Source organism: Ascaphus truei, unplaced genomic scaffold (genome assembly GCF_040206685.1).
Source record: "Ascaphus truei isolate aAscTru1 unplaced genomic scaffold, aAscTru1.hap1 HAP1_SCAFFOLD_1138, whole genome shotgun sequence".
Lineage (NCBI taxonomy): Eukaryota > Metazoa > Chordata > Amphibia > Anura > Ascaphidae > Ascaphus > Ascaphus truei.
The window spans coordinates 31504-44339 of record NW_027454005.1 but is presented as its reverse complement, the minus strand read 5'-3'; the positions used below and the strand labels follow the sequence as shown (position 1 = coordinate 44339).

Genomic DNA, 12836 nt, shown 5'->3' with positions numbered 1-12836 from the left:
TGCTGGGGAGGCGGGCGGGCGCGCGCGCGCGCGCACTGAGTTCTCTCAGACACACCATGGTGCTACAGGGGCGCGTTCTGTATGAAATGAAATAACCCATTATCTATATCATTATCTATATCACTAATCTACCCATTATCTATATCATCAGTCTACCCATTATCTATATCATTATCTATATCATCAATCTACCCATTATCTATATCATCAGTCTACCCATTATCTATATCATTATCTATATCACTAATCTACCCATTATCTATATCATCAGTCTACCCATTATCTATATCATTATCTATATCATCAATCTACCCATTATCTATATCATCAGTCTACCCATTATCTATATCATTATCTATATCATCAATCTACCCATTATCTATATCATTAATCTATATCACTAATCTACCCAGTATCTATATCTATATCATTAATCTATATCATCAATCTACCCATTATCTATATCATCAATCTACCCATTATCTATATCATTATCTATATCATCAATCTACCCATTATCTATATCATTAATCTATATCACTAATCTACCCATTATCTATATCATCAATCTACCCATTATCATTATCTATATCATTAATATATATCACTAATCTACCCAGTATCTATATCTATATCATTAATCTATATCATCAATCTACCCATTATCTATATCTATATCATTAATCTATATCACTAATCTACCCATTATCATTATCTATACTGGTATAATGAGGACTAACGCGATATCAGCCGGTCCGCTGCCTCATTGGACACGTTATCTACGCTTTATCCGTGTTTTGGATGTGTCCTGGCTAGCTCTGCGATGTTCCTCCGCTTATCGCGTTGTTTGTTTACTTCTGACGCAATCCAACAATGACCTGATTGGCTAATGGAATGAGCTTCGTCGTTTCCTTGGGAACGGACGTCGTGACGTTGGTGCGTAATGACGTCAGTCGCAGCAGAGTACCGATCAGCTGTATAACATTGACGAGAATACACCAATTCATTACAAAGTTAACCTCAATATTGCTATATGGCGTCCTTAAGATCCTGATCAGCTAGCTGTCCATGGAGAATACCTGCGAGACGAGCATCGGCCCTGGCAACAACCCATACATCGAGAATGCGCCATAATATATTCAAGAATCATGGGCTTGATTGCGATATGGATACTCATTAGGTCTGTCACTTTATTTACATTTGTAGATATGTTGGTATCCTGGCAACCTCCAGAACGCTGTTTTATCCGCTTGTGTTATTGTATGACGCGATCTAACAGCCATCCTATTGGCTACTGACACTAGCCATGGAAACAGACGTCTTGACGCTGAAACGCGATGACATCAGTTGATGCGGAGAATGGAACTATCTGCATGATACCGACCGGGATGAAAATCGGCTGTTTTAATCAACATTGAAAGCTTCGTTTTGGCGCGAATTTGGGTGAATGTAATTGGCTATAAAAGTCTGTTTGTTCCTCTCCTGCTCCCACTCCCAGAAGAAGACTGCCGTCGAAACGCGTAGGAGCGGGAGCTTGGCTGAGGGACCCCTCTCTTCTCCTGATTTAGGGACTGTGTACCACACTTACCGCCTATACTCAATGGTGATGTATTATGGACTCCGGTTTAAACCTGGACTGACCTCTTTGAGCTATTATTCATACCTTGCAACAGGATTGGAATTGTCTGGACATTGTCCATTTACTATTAGCTATTATGATCTGCTCTTAGTACTTTCAGTATATTAATACTGTCTTCTGTGTGTGCTGGTAGTATATTCATATTCGCCTGTCCAGAGAACATTGTTCCAGAAGTCTTGTGGATCCTCTATGTGCTCTTTGGTGAACTTCAGATCCTGGATGTTACTCTGAGGTTCTTTGTGACTTCCTGTGTGATTTGCCGGTTTGTTCTCGGAGAGATTTTGGTAGGACGACCGCTCCTGGGTAGAGTGACTGTGGCCTTGAACTTTCTCCATTTGTAGACTATCTCACCTTAAGATTTACCTAATTATATATACCAAATATATATATATATATATTCACCGCGCTTCTCCGTGTAAGGAGCATGCTGCTGGTGAAAAGATTGGCCATACATATGTGAAAAAACAGAAAGTGAATCTGTGACAGGGTGAATGAACGTCACCAGCCATATACCTGGCAAACCTATGTTTAGGCTTGGAGTGCAGCAGTGACGAGGTTAAGTTTCAGTTGAGACGGGCTGCTTAATTAGTCTGACCCCAGCTGCATAATCAAGGTGTTTTAAAAACCCCAGGCTGTACCCACATGCAAGCTAGCTGGTCAGGAGACAGGACTGAAACACTGAAGAGATTACTGCTATAAGGTCTGTTTTTCAAAGTACATGTGTGATGAACTGTCTGTGTCCTGCATTCTGAAGAGAAGCTATTTTGTTTTTGTCTGCTGAAGAGAAGCTATTTTGTTTTTGTCTACTGAAGAGAAACCATTTTGTTTTTGTGTGCTGTATATTTTTAAAGGCTCAATAAAGAAGCTTTATCAAGAGAACCCGCGTGTGTGGTTGCATGTACCCTGCAACAGAATCGCTGCGCTTCTCCCGCTGGGATAGCAATAAATGGGGAAATAAATATACATAGTGAGACCTACATCTGTAAGACAAAGGAGACTTTTGGTTATATTCTTTTATCAAATAATGCCAAGCCTGCTAACCAACGTCAAGGTAAGTCTCAGTAGAAGGTCCCTATGCTAAATGCATACAAATGTTCTGTGAAATATACCCTGAAAGGGTTAATATACTCAGCATAAGCTTATGTAACTTAGTGCAGTTAAAAAGTGGTATATACGCCTGATTCTAATTATCACCTTTCATTTAGCTGATAAAACTAGGGTTTCACTTACTTTTGCACATACCCTGACTCCTAATTACTCATAGTTTGTCTAATTCATACCGCATTTTGTTTCAAAAGACATGGAATTGGGTAATTTAAAGCCCATTGGATATTAAAGAAAAGACTGGCTTTGATTCAAAAAGGTTATGGAAATCTATGGAATTTCTGTCCTTATCATTGGGGTTCACATTCTCTTCCTCGCCACGGTATATACATACAGTATACACACAGTGACACGCTGCCGGCCGTTCTGCCATTGAGGAGTTAAGCGGAAGCTGGGTACAGTTGGGGTACCTGACCTTCTCGTGTTGGGACCCCAGGACATGCCTATTCTTTTCCGGACGTCACCTCGCACGGAACATTGCGTTTCCTTTCCGTGCCGGTCTGGGAGTTTCCACCTTTTCTAAACACGATCTTTCTGCACCTCTGGGTGTCTCTGGCGCTTCAGTGCACGCTGTGTGCAAGTCTCCGCTTCAGTGCACGCTGTGTGCAAGTCTCCGCTTCAGTGCACGCTGTGTGCAAGTCTCCGCTTCAGTGCACGCTGTGTGCAAGTCTCCGCTTCAGTGCACGCTGTGTGAAAGTCTCCGCTTCAGTGCACGCTGTGTGCAAGTTTCCGCTTCAGTGCACGCTGTGAGCAAGTTTCCGCTTCAGTGCACGCTGTGTGCAAGTCTCCGCTTCAGTGCACGCTGTGTGCAAGTCTCCGCTTCAGTGCACGCTGTGTGCAAGTCTCCGCTTCAGTGCACGCTGTGTGCAAGTCTCCGCTTCAGTGCACGCTGTGTGAAAGTCTCCGCTTCAGTGCACGCTGTGTGCAAGTTTCCGCTTCAGTGCACGCTGTGAGCAAGTTTCCGCTTCAGTGCACGCTGTGTGCAAGTTTCCGCTTCAGTGCACGCTGTGTGCAAGTCTCCACTTCAGTGCACGCTGTGTGCAAGTTTCCGCTTCAGTGCACGCTGTGTGCAAGTCTCCGCTTCAGTGCACGCTGTGTGCAAGTCTCCGCTTCAGTGCACGCTGTGTGCAAGTCTCCGCTTCAGTGCACGCTGTGTGCAAGTCTCCGCTTCAGTGCACGCTGTGTGCACAGCCATCTCTGGGTGATTCATTAAACTCCAATAGTGGCTTCCGTGGCACTGTCGCTCAGAAACTCCCATTCACCATTCTCTTGTGGCCCCTCTTCTTGCAATTAATGTTCTGGTCCGGCCCCTTTGGGAACTTGACGGAAGAGCGCCCCCTATGTGTTCATTTTGCTCCATAATCTACTTGACACACAAGCCTCACAGACTGACAGATGTTAGATCTCTACTTTACGGGTACTTTACAGGAACAAATCCTCCCTAAGTCTCCTGGTCAGAAAGCGTATCGCGCAGCAGATGCTAATGCCAATTATTGACTATGGAGACGTAGTATATGGCTCGGCTCCTCAAACCCACCTTAGCAAACTTGACACCCTCTACAATTCAAATATGTCGTTTTGTTCTCCAATGCAACTACAACACACATCACTGCGAAATGCTCAAAGAACTAGGTTGGTCATCACTAGAGTCTAGGCGCAAAGTTCACCTTTCCTGTGTTGCCTTTAAATTCTTCATGGGCAAGCTACCCAGCTACCTGAACAAGCTCCTCACCCCTACCACATGCAGTACCTATCACCTGAGATCTGACTCCAAAAGACTATTCATGGTCCCAAGGCTCAACAAAGTATCCGGACGTTCCTCCTTCTCCTTCCGTGCACCCCAAAACTGGAACAACCTACCAGAGACTCTCACATCCACCACCAGCTTAAGTTCTTTAAAATCTAAGGCTGTCTCACATTGTAACCTGGTCTGTAACTGTTTTATACGCTCATAATATATATTTTCTTTAACTGTGCACGCAATGTCTTGTATATAATGTATACCCTGCTCATTTATGTAACTGTACTTGTAACCATGTATTATTTGTTTTACTTTGTGCCCAGGACATACTTGAAAACGAGAGGTAACTCTCAATGTATTACTTCCTGGTAAAATATTTTATAAATAAATAATACTCATGCCCCCTCCTCCCATATCCCTCCCGCATGTCCCTCCTCCTGCTCCTCGGTGTCCCCCTCCTCCATGTCACACATCCCGCGAATCCCTCCTCCTTCGTGTCCCTCCCACGTCCCCCTCCCGCGTCCCCAGCTGCAAGCCGGAAGAACCCCCCCCCCCCCATTTAGCAAAGGTGGATATTATGGTCAGTGGGACTGTAGGTCAGATAAAGGACCTAGATATTAGTAAATCCACATCTACTTATTAACCCCATCAGTGCCAAAACAGCCCCCGTGCATTGCTCTGCATCTTTTCTGCTGTTGAGTAAATAGTTGCGGGCACTGGAGAAATGAATGCAGAACATGGTGATATTGAAGCTATTTGTATTGATGTAGCCTGTGCTCTGCAACACGTATTCCGGGTTAGATTTGCCATCACACTCACCCATTCTGAATCAAGTCATTTAGCAATAAGACACGCCACACCCATATCCAGTTTGAAACAAGTTTGCACAACGTTTTTACTTTGTATCTTTTTTGTTAGACATAGTAAATGGGGAACATGTACTTGTGAGAAGATATCCGCTGTTTCCAGAGAGGGAACAACGCACAGAGGATAATACACACAGTCGTCAGAGGGAAAAAAAGGAAGCAGGATTTTCTGGTCACGAAATAACACAGGAGTTCCAGACTGGAATGAAACAGGAGTCACGTCGCTGCAGCGACCATCTTGCTATCCCGAACCATCAGGCCGAAGCCTTTTCATAGGTTTCCACAGACACGAGCCATTTCCTACACTGCTCACTGTTATACACGCATTAAATGTCATATATCACGCTTAAAATCCATGGCTTATTACCTGCTCTCTAATAAGTTAAATAAATTAGGTTAGGGGAGTAGTAATCTTTTTAAGCCACGGGTTACAGCATAAAGAAAAACAATGTCTCTACTGAGAAAGGAGGAACGAGAGCTTCAGTGGTGTAATGGTTAAAGAGATATATTCTCAGGTCCGAACGCTGAAATCCTGAGGCAAGGTTTGGGTACATAATGAATAACGAACAATCCCTCTATTCACTACCATACAGAAGTGTTGCGTGTTGTATGGAGCCATGTTAACATTGAGTGTGTCGCATCGGAGGGAGTTGGGTGCACTCACGTGGTCGGACGTAGTGAGGAAGTGCATTGTGGGCCCGGAGAGCCACCTTTTCCAGGGAGACAATATCACAAAGTAGAACAAGCAGCTTTCTTAAGGTTTCGTCACGCCGCCGTCTCGCACAGAATACGGAACAAACGGTGGCGGTCCGACGCTTCGTCTCAAACGCGGACCTTTGTCACGATACGTATCGAAACGAGCCCCCGAAGTGTGTTACGTCAGGAGTGGCCAACAGGCGGAGACTGAGCCACTGATCGAGCCCCCTGTGCTGAAGCAGGGATATCCTGAAACCCTGACCTGTTGGCGGCCCTTGATGTTCTGCATGATGCAGCACGGAGAGCAGCTCTGGCTAAAGTACGGATTACTCGGGGAGCGGCTAACATCGCGTCTGTGTAACGATGCGCTTTTATTTACACCAGATTTGGGACGCGGAGTCCCTGAAATGCACTGCAGCGTTTCCTTAACCCCTGAACGACCAGTGGGGCCTGCAACCTATTGAAAGGGGTTAATGAGCGAGCCAGTCAGAGGTCAGTGCTGCAGGGCAAAGCAACTATGTAACAGGACAGAGAAGCAGCACAGGGGCCACAGGCAGCGCTTACTCAGCAGCACAGGGGCCACAGGCAGCGCTTACTCAGCAGCACAGGGGCCACAGGCAGCGCTTACTCAGCAGCACAGGGCCCAGGCAGCGCTTACTCAGTCAGCAGCACAGGGGCCACAGGCAGCGCTTACTCAGCAGCACAGGGGCCACAGGCAGCGCTTACTCAGCAGCACAGGGGCCACAGGCAGCACTTACTCAGCACAGGGGCCACAGGCAGCGCTTACTCAGCACAGGGGCCAAAGGCAGCGCTTACTCACTAACTAAGCAGAAGCAGCTCAGTATAAGGGCATTAAGCTCAGTATAAGATCACTAAACTCAGTATAAGGGCGTTACCCTCAGTATAAGGGCACTAAACTCAGTATAGGGGCACTAAACTCAGTATAAGGGCAGTAAGCTCAGTTTAAGGGCAGTAAGCTCAATATAAGGGCAGTAAGCTCAATATAAGGGCAGTAAGCTCAGTATAAAGGCAGTAAGCTCAGTATAAGGGCATTAAGCTCAATATAAGGGCATTAACCTCAGTACTGTATAAGGGCATTAACCTCAGTATAAGGGCACTAAGCTCAGGCTATTTTACCTGACATCGGGTTATTCGCCTATGGATATTCCGCCATTACCAAGCGCTACACTTTAGCATAACATGGTCTTCCAGCTGTGCTAATTGTTTGCAAAAGAGGCGCCCCCTTCCCCCCCAAACATCGCATATCCACTGGGCCGTTCAGGGTCTGGCACTAGAGCAGTTATAGCCTCCCTCTCCCCCTCCAGCAGAAGCCGGATTCCAGGGCCGGGAGGAGCGCCACCTGTAGGCGAGACCGTGCTATATGATGATAATGCCGGACTGTGCGCACGAAGCCGGCGCCAATACGCGAAGCAGCGGCGTTGTTTGTGCAGAGAAATAACTCCGGCAAAATAACGTCCGGTAATAATGTGGGGAAACCTTACGTTATCTGCGCTGATCTTACAGAGCCTGGCGCACCTGGGCCGCTGAGAGCGCAGGTAAAACCCCTCCGGAGAAGCACTCGCGGAGCCCGCGGGGCGAGAGGATATTCTGTGACCAGGTCCGGGCTGTGTATGGGACCCGCAGGACTCGGGAGGGAACTTCCCAGCAGCTCTGCCCCTGAAATCCTCACGGTGATGTACGTGGCGTACGTGGCGTACGTGGCCAGCATTCTCTCAGCACAATAGGGCGGGGTGGGTCATTGTTCTCCTGGGGTATGCTTGGGTTAACCTCATGGGCAGTCAGAGGAGCCAGCAGTAACTGCAGTGACCAGCCAGCCCAGCTGACACTGCGCGGGGGAAACGCGCCCAGCCCCCCGAAGGAGCGCTGCACTGCGCGGGGGAAACGCGCCCAGCCCCCCGAAGGAGCGCTGCACTGCGCGGGGGAAACGCGCCCAGCCCCCCGAAGGAGCGCTGCACTGCGCGGGGGAAACGCGCCCAGACCCCGAAGGAGCGCTGCACTGCGCGGGGGGAAACGCGCCCAGCCCCCCGAAGGAGCGCTGCACTGCGCGGGGGAAACGCGCCCAGCCCCCCGAAGGAGCGCTGCAGCCCGGCTGTTTCTCAGGATATTTGGAATAAATGTAACTTTTAATGATAATCTGGAGGCCACTTATCTGAAGTCCCCCGGGTGCCTTCCCTTCCTTCGGTAGAGCCGCTGCGGTGGCCTTTGCAGCCGGGAGACTTCGATAAGTGGACCCCACGTACGGAGCCACTGCAAGACGCCGAAGTGCGCATGAAGCTGATAGGCCGAAGCTTAAAAAGTTCAACTGGAATGATGATGACCAATAGGAGAATGGGCGCAGTAGCCTCATCCCCGGCCCTCCTCCGCCCTCCCCTCTCACTACTCGCCTCCCCCGCCCTCCCCGGCTCCCTCTCACTACTCGCCCCCCCCCCCTCTCACTGCCCGCCCTACCCGGGTCCCTCTCACTGTCCACCCTCCCCGGCCCTCCCCGGGTCCCTCTCACTACTCGCCCTCCCCCGCCCCCTCTCACTACTCACCCTCCCCCTCTCACTGCCCGCCCTCCCCGGGTCCCTCTCACTACCCGCCCTCCCCGGGTCCCTCTCACTGTCCACCCTCCCCGGCCCTCCTCCGCCCTCCCCGGCTCCCTCTCACTGCCCGCCCTCCCCGGCTCCCTCTCACTGTCCGCCCTCCTCCGCTCTCCCCGGCTCCCTCTCACTGCCCGCCCTCCCCGGCTCCCTCTCACTGCCCACCCTCCCCGGCTCCCTCTCACTGGCCGCCCTCCCCGGCTCCCTCTCACTGCCCGCCCTCCCCGGCTCCCTCTCACTGCCCACCCTCCCCGGCTCCCTCTCACTGTCCGCCCTCCTCCGCCCTCCCCGGCTCCCTCTCACTGGCCGCCCTCCCCGGCTCCCTCTCACTGCCCGCCCTCCCCGGCTCCCTCTCACTGCCCGCCCTCCCCGGCTCCCACTCACTGCCCACCCTCCCCGGCTCCCACTCACTGCCCACCCTCCCCGGCTCCCTCTCACTGCCCGCCCTCCCTGGCTCCCCCTCACTGCCCACCCTCCCCGGCTCCCTCTCACTGTCCGCCCTCCTCCGCCCTCCCCGGCTCCCTCTCACTGCCCGCCCTCCCTGGCTCCCCCTCACTGCCCACCCTCCCCGGCTCCCTCTCACTGTCCGCCCTCCTCCGCCCTCCCCGGCTCCCTCTCACTGCCCGCCCTCCCTGGCTCCCCCTCACTGCTCGTCCTCCCCGAAAACATCGTTCTGTTTCCGCTTCATGTTCTCGAAGTCAAAGTCCGTGCCAGTCATTCTCTTGTAGATGTCCTTGATGTCGTTGCAGGTGGTCTCGAAATGGGTTGTGGCGTCGTAAGAGCGCGAGGAGAACACCTGGGGGGAGATGAGGGGGAGAAGGGGTGTCACGGGGGCTGCGTCTGAGCGGTGACGGTGAAGTCTCATGTCAGGGATTGTAACTACGGCACAAAGTGTGTGACTGCGCCGATAAACCCACAAAATACAGCAAAACCCAACAGGATCAGCGCGGGGCCCGCCGCCTCACAGGCAGAGGACAGCAGCCACAGGCTGTAGCACAAATGGAAGGGATATAATTATATGTGCATAGACACATAACAATAATGATGCGCAGCTTGTGTATGTCACCAGCCCTGCTCCCGAGGTTGCGTCGCGTCGAGTTCAATGAACTCCTGACGAAGCTGCCAAGCCAGCGAAACGCGTAGAGTTGAACTGCAGCAGTCTGAGAAGTGTATCCAGCACCCCCCCTAACCCGGTGACTCCATTCTCGCGATCGGTCGCAAACGGAAGTGACGCGACGGACCAACCGGAAGTGACGCGACGCAACCTCGGGAGCAGGGCTGGTGACATACACAAGCTGCGCATCATTATTGTTACGTGTCTATGCACATAGTGCCCAATGTAAGTGCAATACTTATTGCCTTGGATAATTATATTATATTGGAACATGCAATGTTGCACTAAGTGTGTCATCTCTTTCATTGAGGGATTATTCTGCTGAATCCTGACACTTCACACTGACCGAGTCTTCAATACCATACCCACTGCTGATCTGTCACTGGGAAAGTGTGAGTTCCCAATCGTGATTCCTTGAATTGTTTATTTTGTAGAACATACTACACTATATATATATTTCTTTCCCCACATATGGTGACATCTGCGCTCCCCACAAGCTTCTCCCTACAATCAACGACAGGAGGAACTGGATCGTCTCCTTAGAGGGCTGAGCAGCGAAGTTCACTATTTTTTGATTATTCACTTATATTTAATGAGCACTTTTTAATAAAAGGTTTATTATTCACAAGTTTATTTATATTTATTGCACCTCTATTAGAAGCGCCTCACAACCCTTTTTTTACAATGTACATATCGCTCTGCATGTTACACACACACTGCTCTGCATGTTACACACACACTGCTCTGCATGTTACACACACACTGCTCTGCATGGTACACACACACTGCTCTGCATGGTACACACACACTGCTCTGCATGTCACACACAGACTGCTCTGCATGTTACACACACACTGCTCTGCATGTTACACACACACACTGCTCTGCATGTTACATACACACTGCTCTGCATGTTACACACACACACTACTCTGCATGTTACACACACACTGCTCTGCATGTTACACACACACTGCTCTGCATGTTACACACACACTGCTCGGCATGTTACACACACACACTGCTCTGCATGTTACACACACACACTGCTCTGCATGTTACACACACACTGCTCTGCATGTTACACACACACACTGCTCTTCCTGTTACACACACACACTGCTCTGCCTGTTACACACACACTGCTCTGCATGTTACACACACACTGCTCTGCATGTTACACACACACACTGCTCTGCATGTTACACACACACACTGCTCTGCATGTTACACACACACACACTGCTCTGCATGTTACACACACACACTGCTCCGTGCTATTTAGGGGTGTGAGCGCCTGAAATTCCGGCCCCATCAGATGGTGAATTCCCCTGACCCAGTACAAGTAACAAGATGGTAAGTGGGTGGGAGGGGAGGCACTTACCTGGCTCTCCGTACCGTTATCCATCGGCTCGTACAGATCACTAATTGCCACAAATCTGGGGGAAATAACATGAAATTACCATCTAAGAAAAGAGACACGGAAAGGCCACCCGCCTGATGTCTCCTGATACAGTGTGATTTCTAACTAAGGGGACACAGCAGTTCTTTAATAAACCTTATGTTCCGTACCCACGTGGTACCGGAGGAGGAAACGTACTGTCTACAAACCGGAAACCACAGAAATGCCACCAACGTCCACAGAACACGCCAAACTAACGTCCACAGAACACGCCAAACTAACGTGTACCAACCCAGCGTGGTGGCTGCGCACTGCACCGGTACCTCCCTCCTCGGGGCGCGGGCGTCACACTGACAAGGCTGTAACAATGGGATTTGGGACCAAGGCTACATTTCTAAACCTACCAATAAAGGAGCTACAGACCAGAACCAGATCTAATGCTATCCGAGCCCCTGTTACTAGTTTAAAATATTTGGGCATATGGTTTAACATTCGGGATGCACATTGATACCCTGACAACCAAAACCTACGCCAAACTAGGGGTACTTTACAGGAACAAATCCTCCCTAAGTCTACTGGTCAGAAAGCGTATCGCACAGCAGATGCTAATGCCAATTATTGACTATGGAGACATAGTATATGGCTCGGATCCTCAAACCCACCTTAGCAAACGTAACAACCTCTATAACTCACTATGCCACTTTCTCCCTCAATGCAACTACAACACACATCACTGCGAAATGCTCAAAGAACTAGATTGGGCATCACTTGGGTCCAGGTGCAAAGTTCACCTTTCCTGTCTTGCCTTTAAATTCTTCATGGGCAAGCTACCCAGCTACCTGAACAAGCTCCTCACCCCAACCACATGCAGCACTTATCACCTGAGATCAGACTCCAAAAGACTGTTCATGGTCCCAAGGCTCAGCAAAGTATCCGGCCGCTCCTCCTCCTCTTACCGTGCACCCCAAAACTGGAACAACCTACCAGAGACTCTCATATCCACCACCAGTCTAAGTTCTTTCATAACTAAAGCTGTCTCACATTTTAATCTGGTCTGTAACTGTTACATACGCCTATATTATATATTACCTGTAACTGTTACATACGCCTATATTATATATTATCTTTACCTGTGCACGCAATGTCTTGTATACAATGTATACCCTGCTCCCTTAATACAACTATGTATTTGTCAACCTAACTGTGCCCAGGACATACTTGAAAACGAGACGTAACGCTCAATGTATTACTTCCCGGTGTAACATTGTATAAATAAATAACATGTAATCTGTTACTTATTGGGGGAGATGTATCAACGTAAAGAGAATGCACGAGAAGTCTCCCCACGCTGCTCCACCTCCTGCGTACGTTTCTGTCATTGTACGAGAGTGTTTCTGACAAACTGTTCGCCACAAGATAAAAAAGTGACAAAACCCTCCCCCATAGTGTACAGTAAATACCAGTGCCACGCGTGGTGCAGCCACGTGTCTCAGACAGATGTGACATCCTGTCCATCCACATTATCTCTTAGCCTGCAATGCTTCCACTGCAGCTGGGGATTCTGGATAATGACACACACATGAGCAGTGTGTCAGATAATGGGGAGACGGGGTGTCAGATAATGGGGAGACGGGGTGCCAGATAATGGGGAGACGGGGTGGCAGATAATGG

The 12836-nt window shown here is 49.4% G+C and overlaps 1 protein-coding gene across 2 annotated transcripts in view; it reads right to left on the bottom strand.

Annotated features, from left to right (window-relative positions):
• Positions 1–9260: 9260 nt before the first annotated feature.
• Positions 9261–12836, bottom strand: part of GDI1 (GDP dissociation inhibitor 1) — a 32609-nt gene continuing 29033 nt past the window's right edge. For both annotated transcript variants that reach the window (XM_075581222.1, XM_075581221.1), the window contains exons 10-11: positions 11148–11202; positions 9261–9445 (exon numbers count right to left, since the gene is read on the bottom strand). In XM_075581222.1, coding sequence (XP_075437337.1) covers positions 9293–9445; positions 11148–11202 — 208 coding nt within the window. In that variant the 3' untranslated portion in view covers positions 9261–9292. The remainder of the gene's footprint in view (positions 9446–11147; positions 11203–12836) is intronic.